The sequence below is a fragment of the Rhinoraja longicauda genome, chromosome 22 (assembly GCF_053455715.1).
Source record: "Rhinoraja longicauda isolate Sanriku21f chromosome 22, sRhiLon1.1, whole genome shotgun sequence".
Taxonomy (NCBI): domain Eukaryota; kingdom Metazoa; phylum Chordata; class Chondrichthyes; order Rajiformes; family Arhynchobatidae; genus Rhinoraja; species Rhinoraja longicauda.
In genome coordinates this window covers 33,087,206-33,108,618 of record NC_135974.1, presented here as the reverse complement: position 1 = coordinate 33,108,618, position 21,413 = coordinate 33,087,206, and the positions used below count along the sequence as shown (strand labels likewise).

General features: G+C 47.9%; 1 protein-coding gene across 1 annotated transcript in view; it reads left to right on the top strand.

Moving 5' to 3' along the window:
• LOC144604540 (collagen alpha-1(XIV) chain-like) overlaps window positions 1-21,413 on the top strand; it is a 116,632-nt gene that overhangs the window by 92,385 nt on the left and 2,834 nt on the right. Inside the window, 15 exon segments of the mRNA XM_078419072.1 lie at window positions 1,359-1,501; window positions 2,065-2,174; window positions 3,073-3,231; window positions 3,345-3,422; window positions 6,747-6,833; window positions 10,526-10,579; window positions 10,690-10,785; window positions 11,160-11,213; window positions 12,508-12,561; window positions 14,693-14,746; window positions 16,092-16,163; window positions 17,240-17,275; window positions 17,380-17,446; window positions 18,459-18,565; window positions 18,567-18,647. Of these exon segments, the coding sequence (XP_078275198.1) occupies window positions 1,359-1,501; window positions 2,065-2,174; window positions 3,073-3,231; window positions 3,345-3,422; window positions 6,747-6,833; window positions 10,526-10,579; window positions 10,690-10,785; window positions 11,160-11,213; window positions 12,508-12,561; window positions 14,693-14,746; window positions 16,092-16,163; window positions 17,240-17,275; window positions 17,380-17,446; window positions 18,459-18,565; window positions 18,567-18,647 (1,252 nt within the window).

The window sequence follows — 21,413 nt, the reverse complement described above, 5'->3', positions numbered from 1 at the left end:
GTCCGGAGCCCCGGGCGCCGCCTAATGGAGGTTGCGTAGCAACCCGCCTCCCGGCCCGGGCAGCCGCCGTTTGTGGAGCGGGAGCACGTGGCCCCTGGCTGGGTGAGGTCACGTGGAGCGCGGGGTGATGATGTCACCTTGTCCCTTATTTGGGAGTGAGATAGTTGGCAACACTAGTTACACATGACAATAAACTTAACTGAACGGTTATATATATATATACATGTACATACATACACATTAGAAACAAAAACAATAATAGTGCAATAATAGCTGGAAGGCTGGGTGTGGGAATGGAATGTTTGGGTTGGGCTGCATCGTTGGGATAATGGGAGGTATGTTAATTGGATGCAGATTGCAGCAGGGTTGGACAATTTCCAGCAGGACTACCCGACTGTAGTTACGCACGCACTCCACTGACGAGGAAGCCGTGCCCGAGTCCCAATCATTACTCATGTTGGAAAGTATCTGGTCAGAATCGTTGAGACATTCTGGACCTGAACCAAGCCACACATGATTTTATTTATTTGGACAAAAAGTCCTCTTGCAATCATGTAACTGAAATCAACAACAGCCTGTAACCAGACTGTGGGTGAATGTTCTTCATTCCGACTCTATGAGCTGACATCAGCTGGCACATTGATCCCCAGTCGGGAGCACTGAGCTCGTGGTACAGTATTACAGAAACCTTTTGTTCCATTTCCCCAACCTCGTTCCATTGAATTAATTCAAACTTTTTAGTTTAGTTTAGAAATACAGCGTGGAAACAGGCTCTTCGGCCCACTGTCCGTGCCGACCAGCGATCACCCAGTACACTAGCTCTATCCTACAGACCAGGGAGGAATTACAATTTCCAGAAGCCAACTAACCTACAAACATGTACGTCTTTGGAATATGAGAGGAAAGCGGAGCACCCAGAGAAAACCCACGCGGTCACGGGGAGAACGTACAAACTCCGTACAGACAGCACCCACAGTCAGGATCCAACCCGGGTCTCTGGCGCTGTGAGGCAGCAACTCTACCGCTGCACCACCGTGCCACTCGTTTCTCTTCGGCAGCGAATTTTCAAGGTTATTGTGAAATGAATGAAATAATTAAGACACAATGTGCTGGAGAAACTCAGCGGGTCCATCAGTATCTCAGCAGGACGGGGGTGGGCTGTGTTTCGGGTTGGGACCTTTCTTCAGTACCAAGATAGGATCGAAGCAATATATCATCTATCCATGTCCTCCAGTGACGCTGCCCTGATCTGCTGAGTTACTCCAGCACTTTATGTTTTCTTTTTTAACATGTATCTGCAGTTCCTTGCGTCTGCCGTTCGGATAGCTTTTTTAATGAATGTCTTTTATTTTGTCCAGGAATATCCACCCCGAAGGACTACCAACCAGGCAGACCATGACCCTGCTCTTCCGATTACTAACTAACACTACTGAAGAACCTTTTGCACTGTGGCAGATTGTGGATGAAAATTTCCAGCCTCTCGTTGGAATAGTCCTTGATTGTAAGGTTATGTAGAACTTCAATCATAGAGCATTATTTTTTTAAGATAGACAAACAAGGGTTTCAGTTTAGCTTGTTGTCACGTGTACCGAGGTACAGCGAAAAGCTTTGGAGCTGGAGTAACTCAACGGGTCAAGCAGCATTCCTGGAGGACATGGATAGGTGACGTTGCGGGTCTGGGGTTATGGGGAGAAGGCATGAGAATAGGGGTGCCAACTTCCTCACTCCCAAATTCGGGACAAGGTGACGTCACTGACCCGCGCCCCATGTGACCTCACCCAGCCAGCGGCCACGTGCTCCCGCCACACCAATGGCGGCCGCCATTGCTGGAGCGGGAGCACGTGGCCGCTGGCTGGTTGAGGGCCGCGGAGCGGAGACGTCACCTTGTCCCTTATTTGGGAGTGAGAAAGTTGGTAACCCTAGGTAACATAGATCTATTTTTCGTATCACTGAAACTAAACTAAAGCTATAAGTGAACTCGTAAACATTCTGAAGGATACAAGTTAATTGTTTCGTGTTTAAAGTTATTCAAATCTAATCTGTATTATTCCATTCAATTTTCAGCTAAACTGCAAACTCTAAGCTACTTCAACCACGACAAGAAAAATGATTTTCAGAAAGTCACTTTCAGCCAACCTGGAGTTAAAAAGCTTTTCTTTGGAAGTTTTCACAAGGTAATGTTATTTACTTTAGCTGGGCCAGAACACAACTACGAAGATTGCTAAAGATAGACACAGAATGCTGGAGTAACTCAGCGAGTCCAACGGCATCTCTGGAGCACATGGACGGGCAATGTTTTGGTTTGGGACCCTTCACATGACCTGTCCATTTTCCCCAGAGCTGCTGCTTGACCCGTTGAGTTACTTCAATATTTTGTGTCAACATCTGCAGTTCCTGTTATTTTTTTAAACTTTTAAGTTCATAAGTTCATAAATTCATAAGTGATAGGAGCAGAATTAGGCCATTCGACCCATCAAGTCTACTCCGCCATTCAATCATGGCTGATCTATCCTTCCCTCTCAACCCCATTCTCCTGACTTCTCCCCATAACCCCTGACACCCGTACTAATCAAATTTACGGGTACAAATTTAGATTTGCATTCTTCCACTATGTTCATATTTAAGATGAAGGGTGAAACACAAAGTGCTGGATTACCAACAATATAAGATAGTTCCTCAATGACTTTTATCGTATTGTGAGTTGAATATCAATTACAAGTAATATTTTAAAAAACCAAGTTGGCCTATTCTGTCTATTTGGGCGGCACAGTGGCGCAGCGGTAGAGTTGCTGTCTTACAGACCTTGCAGCGCCAGAGACCCGGGTTCGATCCCGACTACGGGTGCTGTCTGTACGGAGTTTGTACGTTCTCCCTGTGACCCGAGTGGGTTTTCTATCAGATCTTCGGTTTCCTCCCACACTCCAAAGACGTGCAGGTTTGTAGGTCAATTGGCTTGGTAGAAATTGTCCCGAGTGTGTGTTAGTGCGATAGGCATCGCTGGTCGGCGCGGACTCGGTGGGCCGAAGGGCCTGTTTGAGTGCTGTATCTTTGCATCTGCACCTGTCTCCTTAGGTTCATATCGCAGTGAGTCGGAGCACAGTTCGGCTTTATGTTGACTGCGTGGAAATTGGAGGGGAACGGATAAATGGTGTTGGAAAAATCTCCAAGGACGGATTTGAGGTGCTTGGGAAAGTGGTGAACAGCAGAGGACTAAGCAATACTTCAGTGCCAGTGAGTGATTAAGAAAATTATTTTTAATTCCTTTCTTTTTACTTTTTTTGATACGTATATATTTTTTCCAATGTGTTTCCATTTGATTGCATCGTGTTTAATTGCTTGTTTAGTTTCAGTTGCAGGCGTTTGAAATGGTTTGCAATGATTCTTGGACCGGCACGGACAAGTGTTGTGATCTACCAGGCCGGGTAAGTGGGAGAAAATCAAATAATTTGTGGCTTTAATGTTGAGCCAATGGATGTTATCTTCCGAAAGCTTATGTTTCATAGGGGAAAGTTGACGAGGAAAAAAAAAGACAAATTGGCCATTGTTTGAGACAGTAATGTACCCTGGATAATGGATGGTGTAAGAAAATAACTGCAGATGCTGGTAGAAATCGAAGGTATTTATTCACAAAATGCTGGAGTAACTCAGCAGGTCAGGCAGCATCTCAGGAGAGAAGGAATGGGTGACGTTTTGGGTCGAGACCCTTCTTCAGACTGATGTCCGGGAGGCGGGACAAAGGAAGGATATAGGTGGAGACAGGAAGATAGAGGGAGAACTGGGAAGGGGGAGGGGAAGAGAGGGACAGAGGAACTATCTAAAGTTGGAGAAGTCAATGTTCATACCGCTGGGCTGCAAGCTGCCCAAGCGAAATATGAGGTGCTGTTCCTCCAATTTCCGGTGGGCCCCACTAGGGCACTGGAGGAGGCCCATGACAGAAAGGTCAGACTGGGAGTGGGAGGGGGAGTTGAAGTGCTCAGCCACCGGGAGATCAGGTTGGTTAAGGCGGACTGAGCGAAGGTGTTGAGCGAAACGATCGCCGAGCCTGCGTTTGGTTTCGCCGATGTAAAGAAGTTGACATCTAGAGCAGCGGATGCAGTAGATGAGGTTGGAGGAGGTGCAGGTGAACCATCAGTCTGAAGAAGGGTCTCGAACCGAAACGTCGCCCATTCCTTCTCTCCTGAGATGCTGCCAGACCTGCTGAGTTACTCCAGCATTTTGTGAATAAATACCTGGATAATGGATGGTCAGCTTTCCTTTGAGCTGCTGCCAAGAAATTATTTGCATCAAATAAGGCAGCATATCCGAGCCCAGCTGGCACTTTCAAATCGAGTAGCAGTGCTTCAACACGGCACTGGGCTGTCAACCAGCATTACGTCTTTGGTTGGAACCCAGGAGTGTTTGACCGAAGCGGAAAGGTTGTTGCCTGGGCCATGGAGGCAAATCCGTCATTCCGAATTAAGGTATGGCGCCGGCCCAAGTTGGCTGAGACGTGGTTGCGTTTCCAGACCTGTCGCGCGGCTGCAAGTAAGAGTAGTTCATGGTCAGTACATGCGGCGGCACAGTGGCGCAACGGTCGAGCTGCTGCCTCACAGCAGGGCAGACACAGGTCCCATCCCAGCATCGGGTGCTGCCTGTACGGAGTTTGCACGTTCTCCCGGTGACCGCATTGGTTTTTCTACTCCGGGTGCTCCGGTTGCCTCTTACATCCCAAAGACGTCTAGGTTTGTAGATTAATTGACTCCTGTAACATTGTCCTGATTGTGTAGGATAGACAATAGGCAATAGACAATAGGTGCAGGAGTAGGCCATTCGGCCCTACGAGCCAGCACCACCATTCAATGTGGTCATGGCTGATAGAACCAGTGTACGCGGTGATTGCTGGTTGGCGTGGGCTCGCTGGGCCGATGGGCCTGTTTCCACACTGTATTTCCAAAGTCTAAAGGCAATGAAATACACTTGACTTTTCTTAATCCAGCCTGTCTTTCAGACTCTCCGTTTGTTTATAATTGATTCCTGCTCCACTACTTCTTCTGAAGCCAACAAAGCAATAATATCCAGAATGATTTACTTGAAATATAACCTTAAACAATAGACAATAGGTGCAGGAGGAGGCCATTTGGCCCTTCGAGCCAGCACCACCATTCAATGTGATCATGGCTGATCATTCTCAATCAGTACCCCGTTCCTGCCTTCTCCCCATACCCCCTGACTCCACTATCCTTAAGAGCTCCATCTAGCTCTCTCTTGAATGCATTCAGAGAATTGGCCTCCACTGCCTTCTGAGGCAGAGAATTCCACAGATTTACAACTCTCTGACTGAAAAAGTTTTTCCTCATCTCTGTTCTAAATGACCAACCCCTTATTCTTAAACTGTGGCCCCTGGTTCTGGACTCCCCCAACATTGGGAACATGTTTCCTGCCTCTAACGTGTCCAACCCCTTAATAATCTTATACGTTTCGATAAGATCCCCTCTCATCCTTCTAAACTCCAGTGTATACAAGCCTTGTCGCTCCTGTCTTTCAACATACGACAGTCCCGCCATTCCGGGAATTAACCTAGTAAACCTACGCTGCACGCCCTCAATAGTAAGAATATCCTTCCTCAAATTTGGAGACCAAAACTGCACACAATACTCCAGGTGCGGTCTCACTAGGGCCCTGTGCAACTGTAGAAGGACCTCTTTGCTCCTATACTCAACTCCTCTTGTTATGAAGGCCAACATTCCATTGGCCTCACTGCAAGTAACGCTGTTTACTCAATTCACTGCCCTACATCATGGAAGTAAAGATGTTAATGTAAGTGGTCTCTATGAACCAGGTTCCCCCCACGACACAACTCAAAAACACCTCAGCCCACTGGTCACCCCTCTCCCTCACTGCCAAATCATAGGCTCATCAGTTCATAAGTCATAGGAGCTGAATTAGGCCATTCGGCCCATCAAGTCTACTCCGCCATTCAATCATGACTGATCTATCTTTCCCTCTCAATCCCATTCTCCTGCCTTCTCCCTATAACCCTTGACACCCGTTCTAATCAAGAATCTGTCAATACCTACTGTACCTTAAAAGTATCAATTAACTTGGCCTCCACAGCCGTCTATGACAGTGAATTCCACAGATTCACCACCCTCTGACGAAAGAAATTCCTCCTCATCTCCTTTCTGAAGGGATGTCCTTTTATTCTGAGGTTATGCCCTCTGATCATAGACTCTCCTGTTGTACTTCGTAGTCCGGTATCTGTTGTACCTTTGTTATGACTCTGGACGGACCACAAGTACACGTGTTTAAAAGGTTATAATGCTAGAGCTTAAATCCAGGCTGTTATTCCGTGGCCACCTGGAACCAGAGTGACCACCTAATCACCCCAATCTCTTATATACACATTACTACACAGGCAAACATAGTAGTCCTTGTGATACAACAAAGTAGTCCTTGCAGTATCACAACATTTCCCACCTGTGGAAACTTCCTCTCCACATCCACCATCCAGGCCTTTCACTATTCGGTAACTTTCTTTGAGGTCCCCCCCTCAACCTTCCAAACTCCAGCGAGTGGAAGCCCAGTGCTGTCGTGCCCCTCAGGTTCCTATTAAAACTTTCCCCTCTCACTTTAAAACGATGCCCTCTAGATTTTGATCTGGGGAGGAGGAATAGACTTCATCCTGTTATTTGCTTACTGTTATGAATTTGCTTGTTCCTCCTTGTGCTTCATGAATTGTCTTAATTGAAATATTTTCCCGGTGACAGAGAGATGATGTGACATGTCCCCCACGTGTCCAGACCTGTACTTGTTCATCGCTGGTCCCAGGAGCACCAGGACCTACAGGCCCATCAGTGAGTTCATTTACCTTCATACAACCCGTGACACACCGACGCACATCCAGCTGATCAAACAGAGATGTAGTGGCAGCATGGCAGTGCAGCGGTAGAGTTGCTACCTCACTGTGCCACAAACCCGTGTTTGATCCTGACTACGGGTGCCGCCTATCCGGAGTTTGTGCGGTCTCCCCGTGACTGTGTGGGTTTTCTCCGGGTGCTCCGGTTTCCTCCCACACTCCAAAGACGTGCAGGTTTGCAGGTTAATTGGTAACATTGAAAATTGTCCCTCGTGTGTTGGAGAGTGCTGGTGTTTGGGGATCGCTGGTCAGCACGTACTCGGTGGGCCGAAGGGCCTGTTTCAGCGCAGTGTCGCCAAGCTAAACTAAGCTAAACATTCTTGCTATTGAGGGCGTGCAGTGTAGGTTTGACTAGGTTAATTCCCGGAATGGCGGGACTGTCGTACGTTGAAAAACTGGAGCGACTAGGCTTGTATACACTGGAATTTAGAAAGATGAGAGGGGATCTTATTGAAACTTCTCCAGCTCCCTCCCGGTTATGCTGACCGGCTAGCCTTCGAGCCACCCTGCTTCCTGCCTGCAGCACAATGCTGAATTAATCTCCCAAACTATCAACTATGAATCTGTCCACTGCAGAAAACTCCTCCCACCACTGTTGTCAACGACCAACCTCACCTTGTCACTGTGACCTCCGCTCCAGTCCAGATGGAGACATCAATCTCCACATCTGCCCAGCCACGCATGGGAAGAATTTTTGGCATCATTTGTGATCCTTCTAAATGCGAGAGAACTTAATCTCTCTTCAGACGACGAACATACCATTCCAAGAATCGATGTGCAGGAAGGAACTGCAGATGCTGGTTTACACCGATGATAGACGCAAAATGCTGGAGTAACTCAGCGGGACAGGCAGCATCTCTGGAGAGAAGGAATGGGTGACGTTTCGGGTTGAGACCCTTCTTCGTCAGCAGACCCGTCTGAAGAAGGGCCTCGACCCGAAACGTCACCCGTTCCTTCCCTCCAGAGATACTGCCTGTCCCGCTGAGTTACACCAGCCTTTTAATTGTTTCTTAAACATTGGGATAGTCCCTACCTCAACTACCTCCTCTGGCAACTTGTTCCATCCATCCACCACTCTTTGTGTGAAAAAGTTATTAAATATTTTGCCATCACCTACAATCCTCGTAGAATAGAAGCCGATATATCACGTACCTTCCTCTTTGCTTAACTCTAGCTGCATCTTTCAAAGACTCATTCACAAAGACATCCAGATTTCTTTCAAGCCCTCGTTGTTTAAAAAATTATATTCTGTGTTTCTGTCTCTTCATTCTAAGTGGATAACCTCATATGTTCGACAACAGAATTAGGCCATTCGGCCCGTCAAGTCTACTCCGCCATTCAATCATGGCTGATCTATCTTTCTCTTTCAACCCCATGCTCCTGCCTTCTCCCCATAACCCCTGACACCCGTGCTAATCAAGAATCCATCTCTGCCTTAAAGCTATGTACTGACGGCCTCCACCGCCATCTGTGGCAATGAATTATGTAGATTCACCACCCTCTGACAAAATAAATTTCTCCTCATCTCCTTTCTAAAGGTACGTCCTTTAATTCTGAGGCTGTGGCCTCTGGTCCTAGACTCTCCCACTAGTGGAACCATCCTCTCCACATCCACTCTATCCAGGCCTTTCACTATTCGGTACGTTTCAATGGGGCCCCCCCCTCATCCTTCTAAACTCCAGTGAGTAACAAGCCCAGTGCTGTCAAACGCTCATCATATGTTAACCCAATCATTCCTCATCTTTTACAGCATGTTGGTCTATTTACCGTGTCCTTGATTGTTCACCTAACTTCCCTATGCTGGCACTCCCCGACATACATAATACGCAACTTGTTCTGAGGGAGAGGATACACATTTAGATGGACAATGGCTGATTCGGGACAGTCAGCATAGTTTTGTACGTGGGAGATCGTGTCTCACAAATCTGATTGAGCTTTTCGAAGACATGACCAAAAGGATTGATGAGGGCAGAGCCATAGATGCCGTTTATATGGATTTCAGCAAGGCATTTGGAATTTAGAAGGATGAGAGGGGATCTTATCGAAACATCTAAGATTATTAAGGGGTTGGACACGTTAGAGGCAGGAAACATGTTCCCAATGTTGGGGGAGTCCAGAACAAGGGGCCACAGTTTAAGAATAAGGGGTAGGCCATTTAGAATGGAGATGAGGAAAAACCTTTTCACTCAGAGAGTTGTAAATCTGTGGAATTCTCTGCCTCAGAAGGCAGTGGAGGCCAATTCTCGGAATGCATTCAAGAGAGAGCTAGATAGAGTTCTTAAGGATAGTGAGGTCAGGGGTATGGGGAGAAGGCAGGAACGGGGTACTGATTGAGAATGATCAGCCATGATCACATTGAAAGGCGGTGCTGGCTCGAAGGGCCGAATGGCCTACTCCTGCACCTATTGTCTATTGTCTATTGTTATTTGACAAGATTCCACACAGTAGGCTGCTCTGGAAGGTTAAGATCGCATCGAATGCGAGGAGATGAATCAGCTGAACAGATACAAAAATTGGCTTCATGAGAGGAAGTGATCACAGGTTGATGGAGGTAGGTTGCTTTTCGGCCTGGAGGCCTTTGACTAGTCGTGTGCCTCAGGGTTCAGTGCTGGGCCCTTTGCTGTTTGTCATCTATCGCTGATTGGGATGGAACTGTACATGGGTGAGTGATTTTGCAGAGAGTGAAAATGGTTGTCAAAAATCGCAGCAGGACCTTGATCAGTAGGCAGGTGGGCTGAGGGGATGGTTGCTGGAATTTAACACAGAGAAATGTGCGGCGTTGCACAGTTCTGCACAGGATCTGCACAGTTAATGGTCGGGCACTGGGGAGTGTTGGAGAGCAGAGGGATCTCGTAGTGCAGGTACATCGTTCCTTAAAAGTGGCATCACAGGTAGATAGGATTGTCAAAAAGGTCTTTAGCACATTGGCCTTCATCAGTCAGAGTATTGAGTATAGTAGTTGGGACATAGAAACATAGAAAATAGGTGCAGGAGTAGGCCATTCGGCCCTTCAAGCCTGCACCGCCATTCAATATGATCATGGCCTTTCATCCAAATCAGTATCCTGTACCTGCTTTCTCTCCATACCCCCTGATCCCTTTAGCCACAAGGGCCACATCTAACTCCCTCTTAAATATAGCCAATGAACTGGCCTCAACTCTGTGTGAAAAAAAACTTTCTCATCTCGGTCCTAAAAGACTTCCCCCTTATCCTTAAACTGTGACCCCTTGTTCTGGAACGCCATGTTACAGTTGTCTATGACATTGGTGAGGCCATATTTAGAGTATTGTGTTCAGTTCGGGGCACCATGTTCTTGGAAAGATGTTGTCAAGATGAAAAGGAGGCAGAGATTTACGAGGATGTTGCCAGGTCCAGAGAACCTGAGCTATGGGGAGAGGTTGAGCAGGCTAGGACTTTATCCCTTGGCGAGCAGGATGATGAGGGGTGACCTTGTGGGAGTGTACGAAATCATGAGATGCCGGGCCTTAATTTTGCTGGCAGCCTTGCCGGGGCAGTGCCAGATGCGGACGGAGTCGATGGAAGGGAGGTTGGTTGGTTTGTGCGATGGTCTGGGCCACGCAGTGATGACAAATGATGAAGTTAATCCCAGTTTCTTCATCGGTTCCGCAGGGTCCTCCCGGTGCGAGAGGTCTGCAGGGTGAACATGGGGAGCCAGGATCACGGGTAAGGGTAGACTTTGGGCTCAGTCCCAGTGGTGATGAAGCAAACCACTATCGACTCCGGACAGATTGCCCTTTCAGAGCCTCCGTCAGTCTGACCCTGTTGTTTCCTAGGGTCCAGAGGGCCCAGTGGGCGATCACGGCCCCATGGGATTGGAGGGTCAACCTGGACCACCGGGGCCCAGAGGACTAAGTGTGCGCGGTCCCGCGGTACGTATACGAGACGCTCGTCTACCCACGCCAGATGCTAAACAATCGTGCCGAAATATATTTAGCACAGGTGCTCCTCGACTTACGATGGGGGTCACCTTCCGATTAACCCATCATAAATCAAAAATATCGTGAGTCGAAAATGCAATTAATGCACCTGATCACGTGGCCGGGAGCTCGCTGCGGCTTGCTGCCGTTGCCCAGCAGTAGCACCATCGTTAAGTCGAAATATCGTGAGTCGGAGCATCGTTAAGTAGGGGAGCATCTGTATTGTAAATTATGACTTGGTTGTTGCCAGCATGAGGGGGAAAATTCACAATCAACTTGGGAAAACAATAATTGTGTCAATGTTGTTACATCTTCTCTTTACAAAGGGTCCACCGGGTGAGAAAGGGGAAAATGGTGAGCCTGGACAAAGAAGTAATCAGGTAAAGATTCAGACTGAGACCTTAGACCTGTACGTCACACAAGCAAGACCGCTTTGACCCTGCTGTCCATGCCGACCAAGATACGTGTCCTGGCGCTGAGGCCGGGCGCCAACCAACTCTCAGACACCTCCTCCTACTTATCCTTGGACCACGGTCCCACAGATGAGCACCAGGCCACAATCTCACACACCATTTCTGATTTTATCACTTCCGGCTGTCTGCCCCCCAAAGCCCCCGACCTTATCGTTCCCCAGCCCCGCCCCCCGCCCCACCCGGTTTTATCCTCTCCCCAAAATCCATAAACAGAACTGCCCGGGCAGACCCATTGTTTCTGCTTGTTCATGTCCCACTGAATTAATTTCCACATAACCTCGACTCCATCCTGTCCCCCCTGGTCCAATACAACAGTCTGAGGAAGGGTCTCGACCCGAAACGTCACCCATTCCTTCTCTCCTGAGATGCTGCCTGAGTCACTCCAGCATTTTGTGTCTATCTGTCCACACTGGTCCCATTTGCCTACAATAGGCCCAAGGCCCTCCATCTCTCTTCCAGCCTTCCTCTCCCCTGCTACAACCAGTCTGACGAAGGGTCCATGTTCTCCAGAGATGCTGCCTGGCCGCATGAGTTACTCCAGCACTATGCGTCATAGAGACATACAGCACAGAAACAAACATATCCTTCGACCCAACTTGTCGAAACGTTTGAGATTATTAAGGGGTTGGACACGTTAGAGGCAGGAAACATGTTCCCAATGTTGGGGGAGTCCAGAACCAGGGGCCACAGTTTAAGAATAAGGGGTAGGCCATTTAGAACGGAGATGAGGAAAAACGTTTTCAGCCAGAGAGTTGTGAATCTGTGGAATTCTCTGCCTCAGAAGGCAGTGGAGGCCAATTCTCTGAATGCATTCAAGAGAGAGCTAGATAGAGCTCTTAAGGATAGCGGAGTCAGGGGGTATGGGGAGAAGGCAGGAACGGGGTACTGATTGAGAATGATCAGCCATAGTCACATTGAATGGCGGTGCTGGCTCGAAGGACTGAATGGCCTACTCCTGCACCTAATGTCTGTTGTCTATTGTCTATGAATTGTCCATGCCGACCAAGATGCTGGAAAGTAAACGAGGCATAAATGTGAGATGCTGTCTAGGGTTTTACAACTGCTTCTCCTTTCCTTTGGAAGAGTCAGGGTACTGCTTTGGAGGCCATCATTGGGAAAGGGAAGACAAACGGCACTGTCTCTTGCTGAATGAGCTGTGCGTAAGGGCCTGGCTTCAGTCTACATTTTTATTTCTCCGCAGGGACTTCCAGGACAACGAGGTCCGCCGGGGAGAGATGGAATTCAGGGGCCAAAGGTAAAGACATATTTACTTGAAACTATCTAAGTGCAGGGATCCTCGTGGCAAAGACAATAAACAAGTTTTTTTCTTAGTTTCAGTCTTAAGCCCCTGGTCCCACTTTGACGATGTTTTAGGCGACTACAGGTGGCTAGGCTGACACCGCACGGTCACGGTGTGTCACCTGCTCGGTCGTGAGGCGTCTCCAAAGAGTCGTAGAGTTTTTCTGGTCGCCGCTGTTGAAATATTTTCGCCGCCTGTTGGTTTGATGCCAATGATCGCAGCTTGACGTCTCCTGACGTCAAGTCAAGTCAAGTCAATTTTATTTGTATAGCACATTTAAAAACAACCCACGTTGACCAAAGTGCTGTACATCTGATTAGGTTCCAATGGGAAAAAAAAAAGAAACATACGTGGGCGCTGTCGTAGGTTGTCAGGTGACGTAGGTTGTCGCCGGTGCTGACTTTGGTGAATTCCGTTGGCAACTCCCGACGTCAACCTGCGACAGGTACCAGCGTCAAGCCCGAAGGCCAAAATGACGTGAATTCTCTTCAGTTGTCGCCGACAGGGTCATAGCTTGTCGCGGGTAGACGTAGGTTGACTTCGGTTGACGCGGGTTGTCACCTGTGTGGTCGTAGGTCGCCGTAGGTGCGGTCGTAGGTGGACGTCCTAAGTCGCGACGATTGGGTCGCCGGTTGTCGGTAGCTTGCCGTAGCTTGACGTCGACTAGGTGGTAGGTTGGTGTAGCTTGTCGTAGACATTGTCGTAGGGAGGGGGTCCAGTCACCGGTTTTTCGGCGACCTGCTACCACTAAGACAGTCGCCGGCAGTCGCCTAAAAAAATCACCTAAGTGGCACAGGCCCTAAAGAGATACATTTAAAAATGAAACATGCCCTATTTTCAGTAGAAACAAGGAACTGCAGGTGCTGGTTTACCGAGGAAAGACTCAAAGTGCTGGAGTAATTTGGTGGGTCTGCCTGACCCACTGAGTTACACCAGCATATTGTGCCTTTGTTTTATGTTTAGTCCGTTTTACCAGGGCTAGCTTTGGCTGGATAATTCCACTTGGATTGAGAATATAATAAATTTTAAATGTTTTTCTTTCATTGACTTTTTAATGGACTAGATTTGAACGAAGTATGATTTATTATGGAATATTCAATGGATGCCTCAGAAATACTGAAATTGCAGTCAAAGTATCACTTTTCTTTTAAAATCTATTTGGCAACTCGTTTAATAGACAATAGACAATAGGTGCAGGAATAGGCCATTCGGCCCTTCGAGCCAGCACCGCCATTCAATGTGATCATGGCTGATCATTCACAATCAGTACCCCGTTCCTGCCTTCTCCTCATACCCCCTGACTCCGCTATCTTTAAGAGTTCTATCAAGCTCTCTCTTGAATGCATTCAGGGAATTGGCCTCCACTGCCTTCTGAGACAGAGAATTCCACAGATTTACAACTCTCTGACTGAAAATGTTTTTCCTCATCTCCGTTCTAAATGGCCTACCCCTTATTCTTAAACTGTGACCCCTTGTTCTGGACTCCCCCAACATTGGGAACATGTTTCCTGCCTCTAACGTGTCCAATCCCTTAATAATCTGATATGTTTCAATAAGATCCCCTCTCATCCTTCTAAATTCCAGCGTATACAGTGTAATTTATATTGCCTCAGATTAAGATAATTTAATTTCAATGAGTAGAGCTATTTACTTTAGACTTGACTTTAGAGATACAGTGCGCAAACAGCCCACCGGGCCCGTGTCGACCAGCGATCGCCCCGTACAATTGCACTATCCTACACACACTAGCGACATTTTACAATTTTACTGAAGTCAATTAACCTGCAAACCTGTGCGTCTTTGGAGTGTGGGAGGAAACCGGAGATCCCGGAGAAAACTCACGCAGGTCTTTGGGAGAACGTACAAACTCCGTACAGACAGCACCCATAGACAGGATCGAACCCGGGTCTCTGGTGCTGTAAGGCAGCAACTCTACCGCTGAGCTGCTGGTTTTTACCGCATTTGCAGAGAGAATGAATCTCACGGCCTCAGGCAAAGATTGGAATGGAATGACAACCTCCAATTTGGGTATTGCCATTAAATAGACAGTGTGTTTATAAATGATAAATTGTTATTAATGTTCTAGGGGACAAGAGGACTGGAAGGCACTATGGGACCACCAGGACTTCCTGGGCCAAGAGTAAGTTGACATAAAGAATTTTGTTTGACAAGGTGTCATAAATAACAGAACATTTTCCACTGATTTTCCCTGTACAGAATGTTCAGAATCTTGAGCAGAATGTTCAAGATCTTTTTGACCCGTGGAGAAAAAAAACAAACATTTTGTTTCTTCAATGCAACTTTTGGAGAAAGATTGAACGGCCTTTCTGATCAGAACTGCAGATGTTTGGGCATTTGGATGACACTGTGAAGGGAAAAGGATATTTCAATTTTTCATTCTCAGAAACAAAGAACTGCAGATGCTGGTTAATACACCGAAAAGGATAGGGCAGGTTTGAAGGGATTATGGAGGCAGGCAAGGCAGGTGGGACTAGTTGGAGCCGGGACATGTTGGCCGGTGTGGGCAAGTTGGGCCGAAGGGCCTGTTTCCACACTGTATGACTCTGTGACACAAAAGGACACAAAGTGCTGGAGTAGCTCAGCGGGTCAGGCAGCGGGTCAGGGCGGCACGGTGGCGCAGCGGTAGAGTTGCCGCCTTACAGCGAATGCAGCGCCGGAGACTCGGGTTCGATCCTGACCACGGGTGCCGTCTGTACGGAGTTTGTACGTTCTCCCTGTGACCTGTGTGGGTTTTCTCCGAGATCTTCGGTTTCCTCCCACACTCCAAAGACGTACAGGTTTGTAGCTTAATTGGCTGGGCAAATGTAAAAATTGTCCCCATTGGGTGTTGGATAGTGTTAGTGTGCGGGGATCGCTGGGCGGCGCGGACCCGGTGGGCCGAAGGGCCTGTTTCTGCGCTGTATCTCTAAATCTAAAAATCTAAAAAATCATCTCTGGGGATCAGGGACAGATGACCTTTCAGATTGAGACCCTTCTTCAGTCCGAACATGGGTCTCGACCCAAAACATTGCCGGTCCACATCCTCCAGAGATGCTGCCTGACCTGCTGAGTTACTCCTGCACTTTTTGTCCTTTTTATTTTCCATTAATACTTGTGAAAGTGAATTATAGCATAGGTCCTTGCAGATCCCCAAAACTTGATCGTAGCAAGATCTAGATAAAGATGGGGTTGAATCAGAATAGACCTAAGGTCGAATAGACCTTAGGTTGAATAGACCTAAATAGACAACATTGTACAGTGACTGTCCGTACTGAGCCCAGACCGTTGGCTAAGTAGTGTAGGGGGTTAGTGACCTCACTCACGATGCATAAACTTCGGGAAGTGTACTCTGCCAGTATGATTGATAGCAGAGAGTAAAGTGGCCAACTATCCCTTTAGTCTTTAATGGTACGTTTGAGCGCCGGGGGAGAGAACGTGAAGGATTTTGACTTTGATTTCATAAACTGTGCAATGATCTCTTTCAGGGGCCAACAGGAATTGTGGGGCCAACGGGTTATCAAGGAGATCAGGGCTCTCCTGGTGACGTGGGGCCATCTGTAAGTGTTGCCACGTATGTAACTATATGACGTGTGAGACTAGGGTTGCCAACTTCATCACTCCCAAATAAGGGACAAAGGGTGACGTCACCGCCCCCGCGCCCCACGGGACCTCACCCAGCCCAGCGGCCATGTGCTCCCGCTCCACCAATGGCGGCTGCCATTGGTGGAGCGGGAGCAGGTGGCCGCTGGCTGGGTGATGTCGCGTGGGGCGCGGGGCAGTGGCGTCACCCGTTGTCCCTTATTTGGGAGTGAGGAAGTTGGCAACCCTACTAGTACGGTTCAAGGGCGGTCCCGTACGGGACAAACTAATTTAAGGCCCAAAATCCGTGATGTCCCGGCTAATACGGGACAGTTGGCAAACCTGGGCGAGACATATGTACGCATGTGCCTACAGGCGGCACCCGTAGACAGGATCAAACCCGGGTCTCTGGCGCTGCGAGGCAGTAACTCTACCGCCACCAGTAGGGGCACCGTTACCGGATGCCGTAACGCCACAGTGCCGCCCTCTGGCGGCTCGTTCCATACACCCACCACCCTTTGAGTGAAAACGTTGCCCCTCGGGTTCCTACTAAATCTTCCCCCTCTCAACTTAAACCACTGCCCTCTGGAGTTTGATTCCCTGTTCTGAGCAAAAGATTCTGCTTTCGCCCCATGGCTTCACGCATCCCCGAGAATCCAAGTGGCTTCAGAGAACATTGGTAGCAGGCCCAAGCCAGCATTCAGTATAAGAAAATAACTGCAGATGCTGGTACAAATCGATTTATTCACAAAATGCTGGAGCAACTCAGCAGGTCAGGCAGCATCTCGAGAGAGAAAGAATGGGTGACGTTTCGGGTCGAGACCCTTCTTCGGAATTGAAGAAAGGCCTCGACCCGAAACGTCACCCATTCCTTCTCTCCGGAGATGCTGCCTGACCTGCTGAGTTACTCCAGCATTTTGTGAATAAACCAAGCCAGCATTCATTGGTCTTTAAAACCCAAATCTGTTTGCATTCAGTTCTGAAACTTAATCATGTGCCACAATGTATTGAATGCAGTTGGTGTGGTTATCCATTTTTAAACATTATTTCACAGGGACTTCCCGGTACGAAAGGCGAAAAAGGAGAGAAGGTGAATATTTTGTTTTGTTTTTCCCGATGATAATTCCAAAAGAAAAATTCCAGCAAAATCCAATATATATTCTGGAGTTATGGTTTGGTGTTTTCCCCTTGTAGGGAGAGCCACAATCCCTCTCTGCCGTGTACCAGATGGTGAGCCAAGCCTGTGAGGAGCTTGTTCAGAGTAAGTAAACAGCTTAAAACGTCAAATTGCCTTGAATTGCATTCTCCCTGTAACCGCGTGGGTTTTCTCCGGGTGCTCTGGTTTCCACTCACATTGTAAAGACAGCAGGTTTGCATGTTAATTGGCCCACTGTAAATTGGCCCTGGCGTGTCGAGTAGAACTAGTGTGAACGGCTGGTTGGCATGGACTCGGTGGGACGAAGGACCTGTTTTCAAGCTGTATTCTTTAGACTTTCGAGATCCAGCGCGGAAACAGGCCCTTCGGCCCACCGAGTCCGTTCTGACCAGCAATCCCCCGAGCACTTAGCACTATCCTACGCACCAGGGACAGTTTACAGTTTTTACCGAAGCCAATTCACCCACAAACCTGTACGTCTTTGGAGCGTGGGAGGAAACCGGAGCACCCGAAGAAAACCCACGGGGTCACGGGGAGAACGTACAAACTCTGTACAAACAGCATCCGTAGCCAGGATCGAACCCGGGTTTCTGGCGCTGTGAGGCAGCAACTCTGCCACTGCGCCACCGTGCTGCCCTGTGCCACGTTCTCTGAATAAAAGCTGATGTTACCTGATGTTCGTATAACATATAAAATTCTTAAGGGGTTGGACAGGCTAGATGCGGGAAGATTGTTCCCGAGGTTGGGGAAGTCCAGAACCAGGGGTCACAGCTTAAGGATAAGGGGGAAGTCTTTTAGGGCCGAGATGAGAAAACATTTCTTCACACAGAGAGTGGTGAGTCTGTGGAATTCTCTGCCACAGAAGGTAGTTGAGGCCAGTTCATTGGCTATATTTAAGAGGGAGTTAGATGTGGCCCTTGTGGCTAAAGGGATCAGGGGGTATGGAGAGAAGGCAGGTACAGGTTACTGAGCTGGATGATCAGCCATGAGCATATTGAATGGCGGTGCAGGCTCGAAGGGCCGAATGGCCTACTCCTGCACCTATTTTCTATGTTTTCTATGTTTTCTATGTTCTCTGGTAGTAACCTCGACCTTTTGTTTGTTTATTGATTACTAGATCACATGTTGAAATTTGATTTGGTCCTGAATGAGTTTTCAAAGAACCCCACACCTGTACGGATCATCCAGGGACCGGCAGGTGAGGTTGGAGAACCCGGCAAACCAGGACCACCTGGAAACCGAGGACCGCCCGGAATACCTGGCATGCCTGGCACTGCTGGCAAAGCCGGCTACCCTGGAGAGATAGGTACCTGATATCTCCCAGCACAAACCGACACGCATCTTTTCCTGTTCTTGCCTTGTGGTAGAAAAGGTCACTTCACATTCTTTATCTACGCAATGAAACGCTATTAGACCCGTGTGAGCATCTGTATTGCAACTGTTTTCAGAGCCACCATTATTTCAGAAGTTCATGGTTAATAAGTTCTAGGAGCAGTATTAGGCCATTCGGCCCATCAAGCCTACTCTGTCATTCATTCATGTCTGATCTATCTTTCTCAACCCAATCTTCCTGCTTTCTCACCAGATCCTCGGACACCATTACTAACCTGTTCTGTAGAGAATGACAGTGCAGGTAATAATAAGGCGGCACAATAGCGCAGCGGGTAGAGCTGCTGCCTCACAGCGCTTCCACGGTTCGACCCTGACTTTGGCTGCTGTCTGTCTCTGTGTGGAGTTTGCACGTTCTCCCAGTGACCACGTGGGTTCCCTCTGTCTACTCCAGTTCAGTTTTACAGAAACAGTATGGAAACAGGCCCTTCGGCCCACCAAGTGTATGCTAACCAATGATCACCCATTCGCATTAATTCTATGCTATCCCACTTTTTCACACAGTCCCTGCACATTAGGGGCAATTTGCAATCAGACGACAAATCCGCACATCTTTGAGATGTGGGAGGAAACCAGAACACCTGGAGGAAACTCACGTGGTCACAGGGAGAACATGCAAACTCTACACAGGTACAACACCTGAGGTCTGGATCGAACCCGGTTCCTCCCACATCCTCCCACAAAGACTTGGAGTTTTGGATTACATTTGTCGCTGTAAAATTGCCCCAAGCACGTCGGGAGTGGATGAGAAAGTGGGATACAGTGAATGGGGACTCGGTGGGCTGAAGGGCTTGTTTCCATGCTGCATCAATGAATGAATTCAATATTCACTCTCAGTTTCAGACACTAGCTGTGTTATGGGCAGCTGTTTAATTCAATTGGCACGGCACAGTGAACAGAATTTCAGGCTCCTTTGTGGTGGAGTCTCAAGTTTGACACTGTAGTCTCTGGGCGCTATTCTCATCAGTACAAATCAAAACCCAAAGATGGCTCAGGCCGATGATTTAGAATCACGCGAGAAAATGTCCTCAACGCCAGGTTTTTCAATTCACATGTCACTCTTGAGACTGGGAAAACCGCGTGGCTCAGGTTTAAGTTTTTTATTGTCACGCACAGTGAGATCATAAGGTCATAAGGAATATGAGTAGAGTTAGACCATTCGGCCCATCAAGTCTACTCCGCCATTCAATCGTGGCTGATCTATCTTTCCCTCTCAACCCCATTCTCCTGCCTTCTCCCCATAACCCCTGACACGCGAATAGCGAAAAGCTTTATTTTGCATGCGATCCAATCACATGGATCACATGCGATTGGATCACATAAATACAAATCAAATCAAACTCAACTATAATAGTTGGAGCCAAGGCCAATGTACAGGGTGAAGATTATAGTTCTCAGTGTTGTAACCCACCAGCTCCAGAGACAAAGTCACAAATGGACTTGCAGCGTAGGTTTACTAGGTTAATTCCCGGAATGGCGGGACTGTCATATGTTGAAAGACTGGAGCGACTAGGCTTGTATACACTGGAATTTAGAAGGATGAGAGGAGATCTTATCGAAACGTATAAGATTATTAAGGGGTTGGACACGTTAGAGGCAGGAAACATGTTCCCAATGTTGGGGGAGTCCAGAACAAGGGGCCACAGTTTATGAATAAGGGGTAGGCCATTCAGAACTGAGATGAGGAAAAACCTTTTCACAGAGAGTTGTAAATCTGTGGAATTCTCTGCCTCAGAAGACAGTGGAGGCCAATTCTCTGAATGCATTCAAGAGAGAGCTAGATAGAGCTCTTAAGGATAGCGGAGTCAGGGGGTATGGGGAGAAGGCAGGAACGGGGTAATGATTGAGAATGATCAGCCATGATCACATTGAATGGAGGTGCTGGCTCGAAGGGCCGAATGGCCTCCTCCTGCACCTATTGTCTATTTTCTATTGTCTAAATGGTTAATAACCATAGCAACACAACACTAATGCAAAACAACCCCCTGTGGTCCTTAATGCAACCATAAAAGTTGTACTTCATTGTTGCGATTAGTTTAGTTTAGAGATACAGTGTGGAAACAGGCCCTTCGGCCCACCGAGTCAGCACCGACCAGTGATACCTGCGCACTTACACGATCCTACACAGCGACAATTTTACATTTATAGCAAGTCAATTATCCAGCACGTCTGTGGAGTGTGGGAGGAAACCAAAGATCTTGCACAAAAGCCATGCAGATCATGGGGAGAAGGTACAAACTCCGTACAGACAAGCACCCACAGTCGGGTGTTGTGCGGTGTTCAAGAGCCTGGTGGTTGTTGGGGAGAAGCTGTCCTTGAATCTAGTGGTCACGGTTTCCACTTGCACCTACTTCCTGATGGTATGAATGAAATGAGAGCGTGGCCAGGGTGGTGTGGGTCTTTGATGATATTGGCTGCCTTACTGAGCCAGCGCCTCCTGTAGATCTCTGTGACGGAGGGGCGATCAGTACCTGTGATGGATCTGGTTTGAATACCAGGAGCATTGCTGGCACCAAAATGTCGGAGCAGGTTTGGGAATGTCTGATACTTTTGTTAAGGCTCAGATCCAGATTCAGGGAGAGTTTCTTCCCAGCTGTTATCAGGCAACTGAACCATCCAACCACAACCAGAGAGCAGTGCTGAACTACTATCTACCTCTTTGATGTCCTTTGGACTATCCTTG